The 23,347-nt window shown below is 38.4% G+C and overlaps 1 protein-coding gene across 9 annotated transcripts in view; it reads left to right on the top strand.

The window, feature by feature from the left end:
* Window positions 1–23,347, top strand: part of LOC137164328 (neurexin-1-like) — a 250,070-nt gene that overhangs the window by 3,752 nt on the left and 222,971 nt on the right. Inside the window, exon 3 of one of the 9 annotated variants that reach the window (XM_067565129.1) lies at window positions 22,860–23,049. The exons of 5 other annotated variants lie outside the window; for them this stretch is intronic. In XM_067565129.1, coding sequence (XP_067421230.1) covers window positions 22,860–22,993 — 134 coding nt within the window. In that variant the 3' untranslated portion in view covers window positions 22,994–23,049. Of the gene's footprint in view, window positions 1–12,031; window positions 12,119–14,947; window positions 15,003–22,856; window positions 23,050–23,347 lie in introns of those variants that run through there. 3 more of the 9 variants (XM_067565128.1, XM_067565134.1, XM_067565133.1) reach the window with 3 other exon arrangements.

The raw sequence follows: 23,347 nt of genomic DNA, 5'->3' as shown, positions 1-23,347 counted from the left end.
ATGCAAGTCACGTAGACATAGGGTAACAGGGGAAGTGGAAAATATTTACCCCACAGCTGGGAAATGATTGAATATTTATAAGCAGGGAAGAGACCTAAGAAAGGGAGATGTTCCCTGGTTTCTCGCCTACAAATAAATCACTGAGGAAATGAGCCTCATCTTCAATGTCCATTGTTATTGGAGATTTTGAAGCAATGCGAACATGTTTATTTTGCAAACATATCTAGGGCTTTTTAACAATACATTATTCTTAATTTTGCTATTTTATGTGCCACTACTTTGCAGCTACGTAAAATGAGAGAGAATATAATTTGTGTATCTAGAACAGAAATTAGGGGGTATATGAATGAGAATTAGGAAAAATGACAGGATATATTAAAGGAAATAAAACTGCATACCAAAATTTGAAAGTAAAAATATAATAAGAAGGTAAAATAGGCATTATGTATGCCAAAAGAAGGTGGTCATTGAGCAGCTGCATGACATTTATGGCTGAGTAATTTGCCTTTATCGTTGCTGTTAGATTTCATTCACTATAGAAAAGAAGAAAACATTATTTGTGGGTGATCTATATTATGTAACATCTTCTGTCCTTAGTGTCAATATGTATACATACAGTCATTCTACATCCTGTTTATTTTGTCAGCTGTTTATCTCTCCTCTGCCATTTGTTTGAAAAAAATTCAAGCCTTTTTACATTTGTAAATATCATTACAATGAAAGAACAATGAAGAATAATTTCACAACATAATAAACTTGAACCTTCACTAGCACATCATTCAAGACGTAGGATGAGAGCATCTTCTTATATTGGTCTAAATCATGGTTCATATATTTATAATTGCCTTTTTTTTTCTTTTTTTTTTTTTGGTATGTGGTACCAGATATCACTAGGCATACGTGATATATTGAGGTTTCCTTGTTTCTGTAAATTAGGCCCTGTTATAAATCATGGAGAAAGTTATTAAATATTACAGTTTGGTTATTGCAACAATGGCAATTACAAATTATTATAAGATTAATACATGAGAATACTGTATAAAAACAATTGATTTGGGCACAAATTTCACTGAACACCTCAAAACAGTTTATTGAAATATTAATATAGATAAAACAATTACATGCTGAATCAACAAAAAGTGAAAAATCTCTTCCTTAAATTAGAGAAGTAAAATGAAATAATGGCAGGTATTTTTAAAAGCAAACCATATTACTCTATGAATATTGGAAATAAATAAGAAGCAAAATATATTGCAAAATGTCAGATTAATGCATATAATAGGAAAACTACATAGTGAATAGCATTTTGAAGCCCAACGTTTGGGTGAAATCCTGGTCCCATTGAGGTCAATGGGAGTTCTGCTATTGACTTTAAAGGGGCTAGGATTTTACATGTTTTCTTTTGTAACCTCTAAGAAGCCTTATAAAATACTCAGAGGAAATATAATTTTAGCATAACACATATGTGCTCAGTATTGAATAATGATAATCCTAATCTTGCTTCCACTGAAATAAAGGGCCAAATTCTCATTGACATCAGTGGGAGGAGGACTGGGCCCATAGTTTTTATTTGTTAATCAAAAATATAACCACACAGAAGCAAATCTGTAAGCTTTTGAAAAAGGAATTAGTAGCTATTTGTACGCACTTACAAAGACTTGAACTACTGTGTAATTACCTTGTTTTTCTTAAGAGAAATTAGATGGCACAGAAAATGGAGAGGGATAAGTAATAACATTGTGCTCATCGAATCCCTGCTATTGATCTTTACATTCTTTATAAACATGGCAATTATAGCAAATAACTTACCCTTAATAAAGTTATTGGTTAATAGAATAAGATCTAACATTTCTTGTGCATGTGAGTTTCCCATTAACCACAGTGGGGTTGGGGTACACTAGGAATGCAGGATCAGTCCTTGGAATGGAGTGATTTGGATGGATCTCTTGACTTCTTCTGTTCTCTGTTTTCGTGGGGGGGAGGGGTCAGCTAGTTTTTAACATACCCGTTTCTCCCCTCCTACAGTCTTATCCTTTTATTTGAAACTGTAACCAAACCTGTCCAGTTGCATTTTTTCCTGAGCAGGAAAAAAGTTCAGTAAATTTATTTTTCTAATTTTTCATTTTACAGAGTACAAATACAAAGGTGCAGAGGTGTATACCTGTATTCCTCTGCACCTTTCTAGTCTGGCTTGGGCCAGAATTATAAAATAATAAAACAGTAGTAACAAATCTCTTTCAAAATTTCCAGATTTGAGAGGTCTGGATAATTGAGATAATTATACCAACCCTGTTGTTGTTAGGATGGGATTTTCAATATCACTTATGAGATTTAACAGCAAAAAACTATTGACTTTGCATAGGTCCATTGGGAGTTAGGTGCCTAAATGCCTTCGATGATCTGGGCCTTAGGCACTTTAGCCTTCTTAGCCACTTCTTAGCCTTTATTGAGGCAAAACTCCCATATAAGGACCAAATCCTACAAAACCTTATTTGTGTGAGAAATCTTTAGTGAAATAAATATTCCCATTGGGTTTGACTCTTCTCTCACTTGCTGGTGTAGATCAGGAGCAGCTTCATTAAATCAATTGAGTAACACCAGTTTGTAAGTGAGAGAAGACATAGATAGATCAAATTCAATGGAATTACTTGCTTGAGTAAATATTACTCCTGGGAGTCCGGGTTACCGACTCAATACCTCAGTCAGTAAGAGTTTTTGCCCAAGTAAGGGCACAAGGACAGAAGTTTTGCCTGAGTATAGATAGTATTGGGCCCAAAGGTTATAAAAGCATTCAGACTTCCAAACATTTACTTGAACTGATCCAATCCTCCAAACTTTTTAAATTTGGCCCAGTATTATCTTTAACCCCCCCAATTTTGGCCTTAGAAATTTTGTGGCATGTTATTCCACATGTTTATGAATATTTTCATTATGGATTAGGTTTTTTATAGTGCCTTATCATAATTAATAGTATTTATGGCACTACATTCAAATCAAAATAATATTTGGGGGCATGATACAGTGCTTCCCCAAAACTACCACAAAGTTTCTGAAATGAAAACATGGAGTCAGCAGTGCCATAAGTGTACATGACATTAATTTTTGCTTTTATTGCTATTTATATGTATTACACTGAATATGTTAACTTGGGATGTAATTTGCTACTGAAATAGGCAAGGAAAATTTTATTTTGCATCATAGAAGTGGTTTGACACAAGGAACAATGTGCAAAAGTACTATAAGCTCTTTATCTGAGGGATATTACTCAGAGTAAAAAATATTCTAATGATGATATCAATTTTCCAATAAATTTCTGAGTACTATCAGAGGACTCTATTCAGTACTAATAATATGCAGCTTTGTATCCAGAGAACTTGGTGCGTTTTAGTTCTAGGATTGGGGAAAAATATTAATCAGAAAGACTGGTCTTTAAAATCTATTTTTTGGTAAAGTGAATTAGGGTCCTGGAGAGCTACAGAGAAAGGAGAATTTATGTTCATGAGTTTTCATCTCATCTTTCCTATTTTGCTCCTTATTTTGGAAATTCATAAGCTGGACTAAAAAAGGCTTTTTTAAAATATTGAATTAGTCTAGCAAAATAGGAATTTTATTTAAATATATATGCAAAGCCAGAACAATCCAACTGATCATTTAGTTCAGTATTCCATCTCTGACAGAAGCCAATACCAGATTTTACTGAAGAAGGATGAAATAAAACAAACACATAATGCACCTAAATACTATGCTTTGGGAGAAATTTCCTGCTGACCTCAGGAATATTTCTGCTGACCCTAGGAAATTTTTATGCCCTTATACTTTTTTAGTTATGTAATTACTAATGTAATCTTCATATACATGTTGGTTTTTTTTTTAATCTTGCTAATCCTTTTGTCTCCATAATATCCTGCTGTGGTGAGTTCCAAAGAAAAATGTTCTTTGGATTAAAATTTAATTTCTTTTAATATTCATTCCCTTTTAATTTTGACTGTCTTTTTGGTCTTCTGTTATGGGAAAGAATAAGGAATAATCATGTAGCTATTCATAGGAGGGGACATTCCTCATGATTAAATGTTCAATAGTTGATTCCAGTTGTGGATTGTCATCTGTGGAGGTGATTTTTCACTGATTCAAGCACATATGGCTCAAACTAGCAAGACTTTAGATTTTTTTTGTTTAAGTGGTAAAATATTTATTTTACCAATCTGTGTTGTTTATATTTGCTTCTCCATATTAGCCTGTTTTTTAAGCAACCTAATATTCCAAGTCCCCTTTTGAAATCCCTCATGTTCTAATTTTACTTTTGTCGTGCCTTGCTTTTGAGTATAATGTGGAAAATGAATTGGAATTAATAATCCTCTGCAAGGTGCATGTTTGATTGCAAAGCTGTCCCATAGTCTTGTGAGTACTCAGTTTTACAATGGAGGGAATCATAGCGACCTTTGTATCCTCTTTGAACTCTTAGGTAATACTGTGGTCTCTGAAAAACATAGCGTATGATCGTAATACTTACAATGAGCAAAATTTTCCTCATATCTACACTTCACATCCCTTATCTTCAGTGTGCATCTCTATTACGTTACCTGTACTACTTCCACCTGTGGAAACCCCCTCACTGTCAATGGCTACCAGGGTTTTCTGCATGTGAATTGAGTGTAGCATGTGCCACAGAAATCCAGTGCTGACTATGGCCATGTCTACACTGCCGAGTGAAGTCGACTTACTTTGTCGACTTTCAGCAGCCGATTTTTAGAAGTCGCAGCAGCGTGTATACACTACACTATTTGTGCAGGTCTCCTGCGTTTGCACTGAGCACTCTTAATTTGAATTACAAAGCAGTGCAATGTGGGTAGCTAGCCCATATTGCAACTAGCCGTGGTGGCTGTTGGGACAAATGTCATCGTCCCATGATGCAATGCTGCTTCTCTCTCCCTTCTCCCCCCCCCCCCCCAAACAAACAGGAAAAGTATTTTTGCGCCCTTTTTTTACTCCCCGTGCTTGCCATTGCTGCAGAGACATGGAGCCAGATCAACTCTGCACTATTATTGTGAGCATCACAAATACATCGCGGCTTATCATCAAGTATTTTCGAAGTAGAGCAAGAAGCCGAAGCACACACAACAGTGATGCCACCGAGGCTGCCCTGCTACAAGCCATCAAACAGAACAATTCCTGATTGCTGTAGGCTGTAACCAATCATCTGCATTCCGTGGAGCGCCGGTTCAAGCACAGACAGGTGGGACCACAACATTATGCAGCAGTGGGATGATGATCAGTGGCTGCAAAAGTTTCGTATGAGAAAGGCGACTTTCCTGTAACTGTGTTCAGAGCTGGCCCCATCCCTGAAGCGCGTGAATACTCGCTTGAGAGAAGCTGTGTCGGAGAAGAGAGTCGCCATCGCTCTATGGAAGCTGGCAACCCCCTACTGTTACCGCTCTGTTGGGAATCAATTTGGAGTCGGTGAATTTACAGTGGGCACCACCGTGATTCAAGTATGCAGTGCCATCAATAGATTTCTGTTACGAAGGAAAGTGACTTTGGGATATGCACAGGACATAGTGGACGGGTTTGCCACGATGGGGTTCCCAAACTGTGGAGGGCCATTGATGGGAAGCACATCCCTATCTTACTGCCTGCCCACCTAGCAACCGAGTACTTAAACTGCAAGGGGTACTTTTCCATGGTCCTGCAGGGGCTTGTGGATCACAGGGGTTGTTTCACCGACATCTATGTGGGTGGTCTGGGAAGGTGCATGACGTGTGAATATTTCATAATTCAGGGCTGTTCTCTAATATGCAGGCGGGCACTTTTTTCCCAGACCAAAACATTCAGATTGGGGGTATGGAAATGCCCATAGTGATCCTGCAGGATCCTGCTTACCCCTTGCTCCCTTGGCTAATGAAGCCATACACCGGTCATCTTGACAGCGACAAGGAGTGTTTTAATAAGAGGTTAAGCGGTTGTAGAATGTGCCTTTGGGTGTTTAAAGGGTAGATGGAGGAGTCTCCTCACTAGGCTGGACATGACTGAGAAGAACCTCCCTTCTGTGATATCTGCTTGCTGTGTTCTTCATAATGTATGTGAAGCAAAGGGTGAGAGGTTCCCCCAGGGTTGGGCTGTGGAGCCAGAAAGACTAGCCACCAGTTATGAGCAGCCAGATGCCAGCACTAAGCTGAGAGCTAACCACGTAGTGCTTTGCATTAGGGAATATTTGAAAACCAGGTTCTGCAATGAGATGCAGGACTGATTTCTGTTCCTGTATGTTGTTTGACTTTGGTGAAACCACCCCCTCCCCAATCAATATCTTGAGGTGGTCTTATTAAGTTGATTTTCGAGGTGACTTAATTCGAATTTACAGTGGTGCCAGTGTAGACGCAGGTGTACATAGGTCAACGTAAGTGACTTTATGTCGACCTGCGTCGCCAGTGTAGACCAGGCCTGAGGGTATCTATCCGGATCCATTGAGTGGAAATGAAGACACGCTCAATCGATCCGGAAGTCTAATCAATTAAACCACCTCCTCAAAAGGCGTAGTGCTGCGTCAATGGGAACACATTTCCCGTTGACGCAGTACAGTGGAACTGGCGCGCTAAAGGGAAGTTACAAAGTTGACGGGAGTTATGCAAGTTACTCTGTGTACCTTGCGTAATTCCCCTCGACTGCCGCCGAATTTCAGGGTAAGTATAGACTACCTATCATGAGTTCAGGATAGCTTTATAGGAAGTTTGGAATTTAGTTAAATCAAAATTTTTTAACATTTTAAAATAATTTCCTTTTTCATAATCACAATACAAACATTTTTACTAAATAATTATGTAAGAAAATAGTCCCACAAACCCTTTTAACTATTGGAAAACTGTGGATCCTTTGCACTCAGTAGTATGTGAATAGAACTGTTATGATGCCATTTTACGATAGGAATGTGTGTCTTTTTGTTAATGCAATTTGATGCATTAATTTGTTTGCCAGGACATTGCATAGTAAGATATTGATTTCAGTGCGTTCTTCATGTAAATTCACAGCAATTCAAATATTGTGTCTTTGGTTACAAGGAAGTGACAGGCTGTTTTATATCATCTTGTAAGAGGGCTGCTTGTCGCACACTACTAATCCTGCCATTGTAATTCTTCCAAAGGACTCCTTACTGTATAGCCTGAATCTTAGTATCCATAAATCAATAATTTTTTACATAGTGTAAGAATATGGCAAGAAATACATGGAATACTAGATGTGAGATAGTATTTTTTACATAGGGGGGCAGATGTTCCCCTCTGTTCCAAGCCCCAGTGTATGTGATGTATCACTTAAGAATCCATATGGCAAACCTATGGCAAAGTAGAATTCTAGAAGAATATGGCAAGAAATTTCACTCCTAGTGATCTAGGCGCTTTTGTCAGATTGGTCGTTTAGAAGTCCACAGTTATATAATAAATTAGTATAATTGTTGACATATATAACAACTGCTGATTAAAAATAGCTATTGTGATTTGATTAAAGGTTTACTTTAATATTTGGTACATATTAATGTTTCCGTTTATTTTTGTAAACATAACAAAAGTGCCTGGCAATAATTTTAAGAGAAAGGGCCTGATCCAGCTACCATTGAAATCAATGGAAATATTTGAACTTACTTTAGTGGAAGTTATATCAGGCCCTATAAGCTTGCAATATTTTATCTTTTAAAAAGTGAGCTATTTACTGGGAACACATGGAAGTATTCAGGCTATAGAAAAGCATTTTCTCTATTTTGCTATATTCTAATTGAAAATAGTATAAACTGATTTATGAATTTTGATTTTACGGGATTCTGAAGGGTATACTGAGGATTTGTGTGCAAAACTGAAGCTTGGGCCTAATTAAGATGAATGAGTTATAAGCCTTTTAAGCAATGGGGTTTATGCTACAAATGTGATAGACCCATACATTTACTGCTGCTGCTATTGATGACATCATAATATAGAAATAAAACTGCCAGACAGAATCCAGAATATCTTTTTTTCTTAAACACTTTTATTTGTTTGTTTATTCATTTATTACAGTGAACTGGAAACCAAGTTTTAATATCATCCCTTGGATTTTTGGTAGTTTTGGTTCTACCCACAAAGTTTGGCCCTTTCTCCATGTATCCCCTTCCTGTGTTCTATTCATAGGACATTAGAGCATAGATAGAGCTTTTCTGAACCAGTATCACAATGCTACATATTCAGAATTCAAACTTGCAGAAGTTTAGATTCGGTTTTGCCGGGCAAGAAAGCAGTAAGGTTTGATGAGTTCAGATTAATGTCTGAACCTTTCTCTTGGCCTAGATGTATTCATTATAACCAACATGCACAAAATGTCAATAGTGAATAGTGAGTGTAGAAGGATGGATCACAAGATTTTGAGGCAGCCTGGGTCGTTGTGTAGTATTGGGTGAGCCACATCATTTCTTTGGTTTTAATTTCCCCATCTGTAAGATAAGGCTAATGTTACCTAACTGCCCACCTCACAGCCCCTTGAAGGATGAGAGTTTATATATAGACCTTCTGCCTGATCCTCAGCCCCTTGAAGGATTAGACCATATATTATTAACACCCCTCTGTGAGATCAAAGGACTGAGCTTCCCTCTAACATTCTGCAGCATCTTCATTCCACACAGCCCGTTCTCATCACTTTGTTCTGCAGTTGCTCCCCATTCCCACCATCTATGTTCAACCTGTTGCTCCTCTACTGTGCATACCATCTCCTCCACTAGGTGAGCTGGAATACTAGATGTGAGCCAATTGACCAACTGCTACCTGGGTCTCCCCTGCCTATCTGGCTCTCCTCACTGCTGCTACATTCCCCACCTGCCACCCCCTCCAATATTACTGTGCTCTAGACCTGCCCTACGCATCAGTGAGGACCTAATAGTCAGTGTTAGGGCATAGAGGAGAACTCAGGCTCTCAGTTGTACCCATGCTTTATGCTGTGCTCCTTTATTTTGTATGGTGAAATTTCACTCTCTTTGGCCCTGATACTGCCACAGGATCTGCTAGCATGGAGCTCTGTGCCCATACAGAGACCCACTGATTTCAGTGGGTCTCCACACAGGCACAAGGATCCATGCTAGTGGATCCTAATGTAGAATCAGAACCTTTATTAGTTTCTGTTTAACAGTTGGAATTAATTAAAAAAAAAAAAAAAAAAACCAAACATTTAAGTGGCTGTTAATTTCTTGACTCCTTTTTGATTATTATGATTCTCCTGTGTTACTTTATCCACACCTTGAACCTTGAGCCATTGAGTTAGACTCCAATAAACAGTGAATTCAGTAGTCCTGGTAGATAGTAGACCAGCCCAATCCTGCAAGGAGCTGAGAGCCCTCAATTTCCATTAAAGTAAATTTGAAGTCTCATTGACTCAAGTTTAGAATTATGGCAGACCCAATAACTTGCTGATTCTGAACATAATATTCAACTAGGGACACGAAAGGAGAGAAGGTCTGGGGTGAACTAAATAAACTGCTGATTCTGACTGTAGAATTCATTTGGAAACCCTGTAGAGAGAAAGTCTTTTAATAGATTCAAGTATTTTAAAACACTAATATTAGTTAAAAAGCATGCTTAGAAACCATTGTATAAACTGAAAAGTTGTCAGTAATTTTGTTTTAAATTTAAAGGACTCAGTAGTTTATTGGAAAACAGCTGCTTTTCCAGAAGTGAGATTTTTATATTGGTGATAATACAGATAGAATTTGATATGGACTTATATCCAGTGGAAGCAACATGGCAATTGTTGCACATCACAGACTGTGAGTTAATATATTATGCTGGAACCCAAATTAGACCTATGCTTATTCCATGGCCCATTGCATGGGATCTTATAACGAAAAGCACTACTGTGTTGATTTTTACCTTGTTTTTCTTAAAAGCAGAGAAACTAGATTCTTGTTATTTTTCTTAAGTCTCTCTGTAATTAAGAGTACATGTACATCCATTAAGGAGGTGGTTAACATTACACTATGTAACTAGAGATGTATACAGCGGTCCCAAAGTTTCAGAATTTTTATTAGCAAAAATCTCCTTGAATATTTTCATTCTTAAAAAATTAAAAGATACCAATGCAAGCATACTGTTATATTCCATAAAAATAGAGATAAACCTTTAAACTCAGGAATCTTGCAAACAAATACAGAAGTCCGAAATACTTCTTATCAGCTATATCCTGCAAATCTTTATTTCAGTGTGTAGAGATAATGAGATGAATCAAATGTACAGGATGAGGTCCTGGATGCTAACATTCTAATGCTTTGAAAACCAAGTCCCTGGTCCTGCAAATGCTTATGCATGTGCTTAACTTTAAGTATGTCACTTCAGTGAAAATACTCATGTAAATAAACTTAGCACACGTGTAAGTATTTGCTGAGTTGTAGTTTATTCTGAGTAGTTCCAGTCCTGTACAGTAAAGGAATCTACTCAATGTGCATAAAATTGTCAGAATTGAGTCCTAAGTGATGCAAATAAAACAGTAAGTAGCACACTTCAAAGAGCATTTTAAGTCATTGAGAGGAGTCATCCTCCCAGCCTCTGCATCATGCACAGGTGATGAAAACTGCATTAAGACAAGCTTAGGACTTGATGCTGTGAATTCTTATGCATGTGAATAACTTCACCTATGTAAGCGTTTGGAAGATTAGGCTCTTAACCTGGAAAGTACAGGCACAAGAGGAGGGGAGAGAGGAGTGGGGAGGAATATAGCATCCTCTTCCAAGACTACAAATGCCCCTGTGCACAAACACTATGCATTTAGGACTTTGGGTTCTTTAGGACTGTCGGGAGGTGTGCTTGGGAAGATGCAGTCAGAAAAGGGAAAAGCTGCTCTTACATGGCATAATTCCCTGGAAAACCAGTGGAATTTCCTCTGGAAATTTCCGAGAGTGTTAATGCTGACCCTGTTATCATTAGCTCTTCGAGAGTTTTCCATCTTCCTTCATTAGACTACAGAAGGGAGAGAGTGGTTAAGACACTGGCACAACCTAGAGGCAAATAGCAGCGTGCCACCTGATGCAGTGAAACTGCCTGGGGAGGGTATCGTGGGAGTAATTCTGTGGTGTTGGGTTTCCACATGGATGCCCTGAAAGCTGCAGGCTTCTCTGCTACAGATCTCAGGTAATCTCTGTGTTTAGATGGCCATGCCCATCTCCTCTTCTGCAGACCGACAAATTCCTCTGCTCCTCAAATAGATGAGGCTTTGTGAACACTGAAGTTGTTTCCTGTGGGGTTTTCCTGCAGGTGGGGAGAAACTAGCCTCTCTTATTTGTAGTGTCATTAAATTGTGAAATACAGATTTTCTCAGAGATGCAATATAGAATATAATAAGGTATCAGCCTGATTCAGAAAATAATTATTTTCTTTTATTCATAATGTTTACTGAAAATTATAATTCTATACAAACAGCAGATCTTATATCATCACAGATGAAACAATAATTAAGGATGATGCAACCTATTTTACTTAAGGGTAATGAATAGCTGTGCCGTCCCAGAAGCATCCTAGGGACAGCATGACTCACTCTTTTCATGTTTCCTTCTTGGCCCATGCAGATTACTACCCCTGCTGTGCTCATTGCTGCATTGGGTCGATGCAGAACCAAAGCTCTGCCCACTCCCCCACCCCAGTCAGCCCTGAGTGGCATAGGAGGGGAAGGGAGGAAAGTTGGGCATGCAGCCCCTGATTATCCCTATGCCAATGAGGTCACTAGGAGACATTAGGAGAAGCAATGAGCAGGAGCAGTGTTTTGTTTTGTTTTAATTTCAGTTTTCATTGCAAAGTTCAAAAATTAAAGAGGGAATGCCTTTTTCACACTGCTGTAATTTAACAATGGCTTTTTTCGGTAATTGACTATTTTATAGGCCACAATGTAGATTTCATCATTCTATTAACACACATTCATTAACAAATAAATTTTTCAATGTTTGATAATTGGTTATTGTGCAGTGGTTTTTCTTCATGTGTCTGCCTGTTAAAAATATCCACCCTTATACCAAAATCTAATTCCAATTCTTTGATTTCAGGTAGTACTGGAGACTTTAAAGAAGAATTATGTTGAATATCCATTAAATTACTGCTCCATGATTAAAACTCTTACAAAGGATTATGGGTAAATCTACAATATGCAGTCACACTTTAAAACTGTACTGACATTCACCAAGGTTCTGAATCTCCATTAAATCCATGTAATTGGTATACTTTGATGGACCTTTAATCACAAGAGTGTAGATTGAAATGGAAGTGAATACTATTTCCTTCCCAATACTGCTGAATTAAAACAAAACAAACCCCCACTAAAATTCGTTAGCATAAAGTTATAGTTGTAACCTAAATTCACAAAAAGTAGAGAAATTCAGAATTCAGATTCATATTTAAGGCCAAATTCCATGTGTGTGATTGATACTCACATGATACCGGTTAGCTGTCCTAAGCGCAGAATTTGTCCCTTTGTGTTACCAAATAACTGAAGAGATTCGAAAGCAGTAGGTGATGCTGCATGTGTTACAATTAGAGATGAAGCCAAGCTGCAAAGTTTGGATATGGTTCTGAGATTTTACCAATATAGAGGTTATTTTGGTTTGGTTTGGGCCTACCACTGTTTGTATCACCTGAGCATACCAAGGTGGACTAAGGGCAGAGTTAAAGGCCACATTTCAGAACATTTCTCAACCTCTTTGCCCCCCAATTTTTCCACCTGGAAACTGTAATACTTACCTATCTCTCAGAAGTCAAGTCCTTCTCTTCTTGCACACCCTGAAGTGTCAGTGACTTCAAATAAGTTTGGAATTGTGCAGGGAATTCAGGAATAGGACTCAGGGGTGTTATGAGGATTAATTAGTTAATATTTGTGAAACACTTTGAAGATGAAAAGATCTTTAGAAATGCTAAGTATTATTAATATTAATAAAACAATTCTAAAACTCTTTGCTTTTGAAGGTTTGCCATATTAAACAGCCTTTACCTACCAATTAATGGAGTAAAATCACGGGGCCCGATGCTTCTCTCCCAACAATGTAAATCAAGATTAATGCCTCTGAAGTTAATAGAGCTAAACCATTGAAAATGGGTGTGAGATCAGAATTAGACCCACAGATATTGGGAGAAACTGTGCCTGCTACCTCTGGTGATAAAAAACAGTGTTACAGTTGTATTACTATTAAAGCACTCAAAAACCATTGTGAGGTCCAAATAGGATTAACCTTGCCCACTACTATGTGCTATTACATTCTGATCCTTGTAGTGGGATTTTCCTTTCTCATCCAAATGCACAACAGCATCTTAAGTAGCTCAAAAATGAATGGCAAGTAGCTTTCTTGTCTTGATTCACACACACACACACACACACACACACACATATATATATATATATATATATATATATGTTATCTGTAATTATTTATTCCACCCTTTAATTTGCCTGTATTTGTGCAGCATAATACAAGTGACTGCAATTTCGCATTGAAAATTACAAATGAATGACTAAGAAAATTACCTACTTAACCCCCACCCTCACCCTTCTGCAAATAAGTACTATGCTGCACAAGAATACCTGCCCTTTGAAACAAGCATGTCTATTTTTTTCACCCATGCATTTTAACTGATTTTCATGCTCCTTTTGCTGTTTTCAGATACCCATTTGCTGCTCAGTTTTTAAAACCAAGCCCAATATGCCCAGTTAAATTCTTTCTCTAAATACAAACAACCTGAATGTTGCAAAGCTAATTATATATAACTATGGCTCTACCAATTAACAGTCCATTCTGGTCAATTTCATGGATTTGAAAATTAGTCGATTTCACGTTTTCAGATGTTTATGGAGGTCCCGACCCAAAAGAGGGTTGTGGGGCGGGGGGTGTACAAAGCTTTTTGTAGGAGGGTCACAGGATTGCCACCCTCACTTCTGTGCTGCTTTCAGAGCTGGGCTCCAAAAGCAGCAGCCACAAAACTTCCTGGAGGTGGAAGTGCATCTGATCTCTCGTGTGCTGCTGGGAGTGCCCCAGCTGGGGTATCTTAGTTGCTAGTCCCGACCAGTGGCAGATTAACACAGGCCCATGGGGCCTGTGCCCAGAGGCCCTGGCCAATTTGGGGGCCACTGGGAAAAACGGGCAGAAGCCACAGAGGCAGAAGACCCGAGCCCTGGCAGCAACTGTGGGGGTGGAAGCCTTGAGCTTGGGTGCCCCAAGCCCCAGCAGGATCCATGGGGGAGGAAGCCCTGAGCCATGCCAGAAGCCACCTGGTGGAAGCCCCCGAGCCCCAACTCCTAGCAGGGCTATGGAGGGACAGGACTTGCTCTTGCCCTGCATGGCTGCTCTCGGGGAGGTGGGGATCAGACCCACCTCCAGGTACTTACCACAGTTTCAGGAAGTTCCGGGGCTTCTGATGTGCAGAAGTGAAGCTGTACCACCCTCACTTCTGTGCTGCCTCCGAAAGTGAGTCTGATCTCCGCACTGAGAGCAGCTGTGCAGGGGAAAAGCAAATCCTGGGTGCTCCCAGCAGCACAGGGGAGATCAAACCCACCTCCACTTCCGGAAGCCTCCTCCGACTGCAGGAAGCTCCAGGGCTACTGCAGCCGGGAGGAGGTACGTGGAGTGTGTCTGATCTCCCCATAAGAGCGGCCGTGCTGGGGAAGAACAAGTCCTGTCCCTCCCCAGCCCAGCTAGGGCTAGCAGCTCCTGGCTGGGGCACCCCCAGTAGCTCAAGGGAGATCGGATTTCACAGGGAAGGGCTTATTTCACAGTCTGTAACACGTTTTTCATGGCCGTGAAATTAGTAGGGCCCGATATATAACACAAAAAAAATCTGTTAAACAACATAATTAAGGTTGCAGAATCAAGCATGTCAGAATTAAGGTTGCCTTTGCAGTCTTAATTTAGCCCCCTTACACTTACCTATTATGATACAATCTTTAATTACATGATCACATACTATTTTTTCCACAGGACTGCTGCTTCATTCAGTGCAGGATGGATGATGCTCACTTATTGAGGCAATGAACTTAATGAGTCAATATTTTGTTTTCTCCATTTTTCATTGTGTGGCTCCATACCTTATTTGCTGTACACTATTCACAGGCTGCTGTGAAGTCAGACTTCTAATTTCCTTGTGGGCTTTCCTATGACATTCCCCACTATAGTATGTGAGTGCTACACAAATATTAATTTAAATATTTTCATACCACTCCTGTGAGGTGAGGTGGTGGTATTATCTCTGTTTGACAGATAGGGAACTAAGTCGCAGGCAGATGAAAGTCAAAAACAGCTGCTAATTTTTGGATGCTCAATTCGAGACACTAAGGACCTGATTTTTTTTTCAGAGCAGTTAGCATTATATAAAGCACTGAATAGGTTAAAAGCACAGCTCCCATGGACTTCATTTGCAGCTGTGAGTGCTCAACATGTATGGAACTCAGACTCCAAGGTCTAAAGTGCAGAAAACGAGGAACACACATTTAGTGACCACCTCTGAAATATATGGTTTGCATGACGTAAACATTACATGGTTGAATCATGTAGGAACTCTATGACAGAGACAGGAATAGAATCCAGCTCTTCAAGGGAACATTCAACTGCCTTAAACAGGAGAGCCTCCCTTCTCTTCTTGCAATTGCCTTCTTTATTGACTACATCTTCCAACTTCATGCAACCTCATGGCATGGGTCCTACAGACAACAGCCTCCTTGACTACACAACCCTGATTCATGCCAGGTCAAGTTTATTCTGTGCACTGAATGAAGCAGGGATTCTATGGAAAAATCCTATGTGATCCTATAATTAAATGCATGCAGGTATCATGCTGAATATGCACAAGGAAAACAAATTAAGGTTGAAAAGGCATCCTTAATTCTGGCATGTCCTACTTCATCAATGCTTGACTTTGCAACTTTAAAAATGTTCTTTTAATATAAGTTTTGTGTGTGATTTCCTAGGTTTTTAAAAAGCAAACAGAAAAACCAGAAATTTCATCATGTGGCATCATATTGATACTCACATGTGTCATTAGCAGGGTCAGAACCTTTAGATCCACCACATAGATCTCTGATACTTGAGCTTTCAGAGTAAATGACAGCAGTAGTAGGTTGTCATCTTGTATGTGCACTAGCAGTGGTGAAACTTAGGAATCTTGGGTTCCATTTCAGGCTCTGGAGAATAGTTAATCTTTAGTGGTCCCAGATTCTTCTGACCATTCTCCTCAAGTGTAACACCTTCTTCCTCATGTCCTTCAATCTGTCCCTATCCCAGTCCTTTCTCTTCCCCTCTTCTTCGCCTACCCTCTCCAGCTCCTCATCTAGTTCTCATTCTCCTCATCTAGCCACTCCCCAGTCTCCACTCCTCAGCCTTTTCATCCCAGTTCCAGTCTCGTTGCCCAGCAAATTCTAGTCTCACCCTTCTGGACTTCCCATCCCAGTTCCAGGCTCCTCAAACTTCCAGTCCCAGTCTCTTTGCCCAGCCGGTCCCAGCTCTCCCTCATCCCCCAGATTCCTGCACAGCTGATACCAGTACTCCCTCCCTGCATCTCCTCTGGTTTCAGTTTTCCCCACATTAACCTTTGGTTAAACTACTGGTTCCCAGTCTCTCCTCCCCCACCACACACACTAACATTCTTAGCTCCAGGTCTCCTTGCCCACAGTCCTAGTCTCTTTCCTGTGCTCTCAATGACCCCCTGCTGGGCACAGGCACTGTGGAAGAACAAGCTAGCCAAATAATCTCCATGCTTACAGTTCTGGTGACCGGTCCCAGCAAAGCCCACAGCAGCCCAAAACTTCAGTTGCAGGGAAATGCTCAGCTCTGGGCTGGAGAACATCCTGTGTAAATGAAATCTTTGGGCAATTTAGCTGTAAAATCTAGACAGTCTGAGCCAAGCATGTGTGAAGCATTTTTCAAATGCTTATAATTTGGCCCAGTTTGTGCAGCTTTCTTTGGAGATGGCAAAAGGCACAACCCTGACAAAAACACCACCCCCTGCCAAATTTCAAGTCCCTGCTCAAAAGTATAGGGGCACTCAAGCTTGTCAAAGAAAGGTTGCCAGAATTTTTTAACATGGGAAAAATAATATATATTTTCCCTAGTCTTGGTCTTGGAAACAGCTGAATCAATTTAAGTGATATTTTCCAGAAGAAATTGGCTTGAGGCAGACACCCAGAGTGGCAAATTTCAGCCCAAATGCTTAAAATTGAGGCAAAGTTACAAGTAACTGAAAGTATTAACAGTAATTGAAAATTTCAAAAACTAGAAGCATGCAATAAAACCAAAGTTTATTCTCCGGGATCTAATAGGTACAGAGTTCACTGTCCTACTGTACAAGTATTAGACCAAAGGAATCTTAAATCCAGAAATAATAGCCAACTGCACAAGTCTCACTTGAGATAAAATTTGAGGTGGCAAGTAAAAATACCGTCCTCGGACTGCTTCTACAACCCTTACTTATGCAAATAGTCCAAAAATAGGAAATCCAGCTGAAGTCAATGGGTCTACTCAAATGAGTAACTTTTACCTGATGAAGCACCATATCTAAATTACTTTATCAGCAATGACTAAATAGTTCAATGAGACAATGACTACTATTGTTAGTAGCACATGGGACTTTACAGACATAGGGCCCTATTCACCACTGTATTACTCCAGTTTTACATAGGTGTAACTCTTTTGAAAACCGGAGTAACACTGTGGTGAATCTGGCCCATACAATATAAGTGGGGTCAAATTCAGACATGGTATAAACAGGTGTTGTTCCATTCAGTAACACCAAATCTGAATTTGTCATAGTGGTCCTGTCTTCAGGAGTGTATCATCTAAAGAGCTGATCCTGCATTCATTGTGCACCCTGTCCAAAATCCTTCTGAAGTCAAGGGGATGTAAGAGTAGGCTCTAAAGGCCAGATTTTTAAATATACTTAGGCACCTAAAGATCTGGAAATCAATGGGAGTTAGGCTCCTAGGTGCTTTTGAAAATTCCACTAGGCACCTATCTGAATCTTTAGGCACCTAAATACCTTTATAAATCTGGCAACCACCAACTCTTTCAAGTGTAGTTCAGGAAGGGACACCACTCTATTTATATAGGTCCTCAGACAAGCTTTCTAAACATTGGGACTGGTGTGACAGAATTCTGGTATCAAAAATATTAGACAATCTGCATTATAAGGAAAGAGAAACTTTAAAGAAAAAAAAAAGTTCAGTCATATTAAAAGGTCAGTAACCACGGCTGTTAATATTTAACAGCAATGAACCATATGAGAGTTCAAAAATCTACAAAACCATAACAAACTCCACAATAACACCTATCTATCTATCTATCCTAAGCTCCATAAACGGCTAATTATTTTATGGTAGATAGATAGATAGATAGATAGATAGTCAGTCCCATCCAAGTCTTTGCTGTAATGGGTCTTTCTCCACCTCTTTGTTACACTGATCTATAAACAACCGACATCCTTTAGATACAGAGCTGTTCCCTATAGGAAAACTTAAATTTGACAGGAAATATCACTGGATATAGTCAGATCCCAGTTGTTGCCAGTGCTGTTTGATATTCCCAAAGACTGTTTTTTTTAATTCTGGCCAATGAAAGAAGTATAAACTGATGCAACCTGATCTTAGAGTCACTTAAAATATGTCCCCAACTCAGTAGCACACTGTCTACATAAAATATTTTTTCCTTCAAAGTACAGAAATACAAAATGCTGCATGCGGAGCGAGGTAAAAATTTACTAAACCAATGAGATTCTAGAATGCAAACAAACACTTGGTTTGTTGTTCTCCACCACATCAAAAAAAATAATTTTTTTTTAAGTGGCATATTTAGCCTCTATGTATTCAGTACTCAGACTGAGTACACTCATCCTCAAACAAAATCTATTTGACAATTTTTTAACATTAATACATTTATTAAACTAGATTTGACTTGTTAATTAGTAAAGACAGAATTGTTTTTCAGTTTAATAAAATGTCCAGAAATAACGTGTCTTGAATGGTAGAGAAGGTTCATTCTCTTACTTGGTAATACCGTGCCAAATAAAAAAGATGATTATTATCTTTACATAAGGTTTCTCTTAACAAACTGTGATAAGATTATTTCTGTCACTGTCAATATTGCATCTCTAATGTATGTATATTGATATTTCACACATGAACAGCTAATTATTTTTTAGGGATTTACTTAATGGATTCAGTTGTTATCTTTTCTTGGTGACCCTGTTTATTTCCAAATGAATTAATTTCTTATGTGTTTCTTTAAACTTTACTAGAGCTGCTTGAACTTCTGTGTTTATAGCTGAGATTGATTGGAATTGAATGGAAGCTGCTCCTGTGTAAGGGTTTAGCCTGCACTTTGCAGGATTGTGCCTTAAAATTGCTACTGTAGTCCATCTTTGTCTTTAGAGGCCGGTACCTTCGGAAGGCTGTGGAATCAAATGAAAGAAAGCGATAGAAAAGGATAAAAAGCAGAAGAGAGGTAGGATGGGCTTGTATTTAGACATTGGACCAGGACTCTAGATATCTGAGTTCAGTTCCCAGCTAGGCCACAGACTTCTTGTGTGACCATGGGCACTTATTCCCTCTATGCCTTTGTTCCCCATCTGTAAAATGTGGGTAATAATAATATTCACTCCCTTCTTCTCCTCCTTTGACCCTGTCTACACTTACTTCCGAGATTCAATGGGAGTTACGCAGGCTACGCAAAAAACTTGCGTAACTTCTGTCGACTTCTCTGCTCCTTTCCTGCACACCGTCTTCACTGCACTGCGCTGACGGGAACTATGTTCCCGTCAACAATGTGCTACGCCACTTGTGAAGGTGGTCTTAGTACGTCGATTTCTGGATCAACTGAGCGGGTCTTCACTGACCGCTCAGTCAATCCAGAGAAATCGATCTGACGGCAGTGTAGTCTGTATGGCCTATGTAACTCTTCAGCGCAGTCTCTTACTATGAATTTGTAGCATGTCCAACACAATGGGGCCAAAGTGTTCACATGTTGTAATACAAATAATGACAAATAAAAGAGAAAGCAATGAAGAAGAAAGTGTTAGAGTTATAGTGATCACTGGAACAAACTTTCTTAACTAATAGTATTACAGATAATTTCAGACCAAAAATTATGGGCCACCAAAGGTTCTGATGGACTACTATAAATTCTTCTGGGTGCTCAGTGGAATTACCTGTTCCTTAATGATCGATGGTTCATTTCTCTCTCAACATAACATTACAACAAAATCTGTTAGCAAGATTAATGTATCTTAAATAAAATTATGTTTCTTTCTTTAAAAACCCTCTAACAAACATATCATCAAAAGATTTTGTAACTGTATTTTGTTTGCATGCAAAAGAAATGGTGTGCTATTGGAAACGAAGGGGAAACCTTCTAAAATTTATGTAAGATTGTATTTTCTTGGGATGAATGTCAGTTGATTAAAAGCTTTTTCTTAGGCACATTGCACTTTAATAGCACTTGCTAATGCTATGGTAAAAGGGGTTTTGAGTGTTTTCTTGCAGAAAGTATTTATGAAAAGTCATAAAATATAAAGCTTTGTACTTCCAACAAAGGGGTAAATGGTAAAGCTAGTCATTTTTATTAATACCTGGTTGTATAAAGGTTATAACTGAACAATATTTATTGTGTCTTGGTAAAAAAAATTAATGGAGGTTCTGTGCATGATAGGCTTACTAAAAGAAAAAATAGCGTTCTAATTTTCTAGTATGCTGTTAGCTCTCCTTTGGTTTGAAATAATTTAACATCACAAAGAGATGGAATCATTCATTCAAATTTAAATTAAAATTAAGATTTGATTTTCTAAAGTGATGTACTAAATAGTCTAATAATAGTAGAATGATATTTTATACTAAAATACTTTAGCTTGGATCCACAGCCCCTTAAAGTAAGAGGGAGGATTCCCATTGATTTCAATAGGTTTTAAATGATGTACACCTGATCTTGCATTCCTTGAGCAATCAAAATTCTTGCTGAAGTCAATCAGAGTTTTGCGTGTGTACAAACTGTGTATTCAGGTACTTTGCTTTTGTGTAATTATTTATAAAATTGCTAATACACAACAAGTCCTAATGCTGACCCAATTTTCTAAATATTCTTGCAATTCTAATAGGCTTGAATTTTAACTTTTTTTTTAATGGGAAAACAAACAAAAAAATTAAATTAAAAAGATTGAACAGCTGCAGAAGAGAGCATGGAGAATGTAGAGGTACTCAGTTTTGTGTTCCTGCTATAATGCGTATGCAAACCACTAATTAAAGAACAAAGAGGCTTTATACTAACCATTTGTCAACTTCTCGCTATTGCCCTTTAGTTTTAAGGTGGAGGGAGTTGTATGTTGTAGAATGAAAATTTTCAGTGAAACCATAAACAATTCTGAATATTGGAAAACACACAAAACTACAACATTAAATTGCCAAGTCACTCTAAAATTTTAAATAGATGATGATAGTTAGAAATGTTACAATAGCTAGTGTAGCAGTCTTAAAGTTTCTAATGAATCTGCTTTATGGTGTAAAATGTAAGAGTTGCAAACACTTTACATTCTGACATTTTAATCTCCCATAAGCAGTGTAGAGCATTAGCTTTGAAGGCTTAATGTTATCCATACCCCATGCTCTATTTCTTATGGCAGTAATAGATCGTTAGGGGAAAACAAACTTTATATTTACGTACTTTTCTTTTCTCTTATATATGTACAACGAGTAAACCCCTTTTAATTTAAAAGAATCCATTAACCTGAACAGAATTTAAGAAGTACTTCCACATTTCATAAGTGCAGAATGAACAAGTAGAGGAAGATTTTCAAAGCCACAAAAGAAATTTAGGCACCGAACCCCTACTGAAAAGTCAATGGGAGTTGGATGCTAAACTTCCCCTTTTTTCTACTCTTTTCTCTTTGTCTGTGTATTTTAGATTGAAAGGTTTTGGGGACAAGATCATATTTCCTTGTATATTTTGCACAGCACCTAACGCAGACATTACCTGAAGCATATTAAATAATAACTCATAATAATAATATTTTAAAATATACCACCATTTTAATGGAAAATATTGTATCTAGAAGTGTGAACTTTATGCATCTTTAATCATTAATGAGATTTGGGGTTTCAGTAGAAGCATATTAAATTATGCCCAAGTGCCAAAAGTCCAGAGCTAACTATGATTTTTCTTCAGTGCTTTAATAACAGAAGCAACTGTGTTCAGTAATAAGAAGATTTAAAAAAGAAAGGAAACCCCTCTCATTTCTCTTTAAAAGTAGGCAGACTTGGGTGTCAGCTGACCTGAGATATTGGTTTAACTCCACCTTAGACGTTTCAATATATAAATGAAGTTTCGGCAAGTGCCTGCTTCAAAGATTATAACTATCCAAAATTCCCAGGCATACCACACCCAAAAGCAGAGCTATCTTTTTTCCAAGCTCTCTATAGAGATGGTATTTTCTCTGTGTCTGATGTAAGATCAGCAGGTTTCCTGTTTATTGTCTATGGTGTGTTTTGTAGCACACTGGAATCCACCTACTAATTGGCTAATGTGTCTAAAATATGTGTATATGGGGTAATCTGAGGTGATATCTTGGCTCTGTTGAAGTCAGTGAGGATTTTGCATGAGTTTGGAGTCTGAGAGTTACTGTGTTCTGGCTGGCTAGAATTGTCTGGTGTCAAAAAAAAGATGAAAATTGTTTAACTCCTATCTACATTTTGTGCACTTCATTATCTAGTCAGAGCTTTGCTGTGAGCCGTGTTCGGGAGCTTGGTAGTTTGTGGTGGCTATCTGTATCACTCCCTGTGGATTTTTATGTGTGAGAGTTAAATAAAAGTTAACTTATTTATTAAGGCAATCAAAGCAAGTGTTTTTAATTCTTCAGTAGACAGGTTGGATCCAAAGAGAAGATCTGAGGATTTCCTTTTTCATTTCCTGAAGAATGTGAAAGAACAGGATCCCCCAAGAGGAACGGTCTGTTTCCAGAATGAACAATTAGTAGTATGGCTGTGTCTAGTGTAGCCAGAGTCTTTAGTTTTAATGAAACTTTGGTGCTTACTGTATATTAAACTTTTTAATAGTGATTTTTCTTGCTAATAGTATAGCAGTGAAATAAGAAATGAAAGACAGCATTTTTAATGCATCTGGGGAGAAATAACTAATATAACTGACAGATCCATTAATCAATCTCTCTCTCTCTCACACACACACACACACACACACACACACACACACACACACACACACACACACACACACACACACACACACACACACACACACACACAGAGTTTATGCAAGGTTAAATGCATAAGTGACATTTTAGGGGGGGTATTTTGTTCCAGAAGCAAACTTCATTGCAAAAATTTACAAACT

The sequence above is a fragment of the Emydura macquarii genome, unplaced genomic scaffold, assembly GCF_026122565.2.
Source record: "Emydura macquarii macquarii isolate MOO-44397 ecotype Brisbane River unplaced genomic scaffold, CSIRO-AGI_Emac_v2 contig_2676, whole genome shotgun sequence".
Classification (NCBI taxonomy): domain Eukaryota; kingdom Metazoa; phylum Chordata; order Testudines; family Chelidae; genus Emydura; species Emydura macquarii.
Note: the sequence above shows the minus strand (reverse complement) of the source record. Positions and strands in the feature narration are given on the sequence as shown.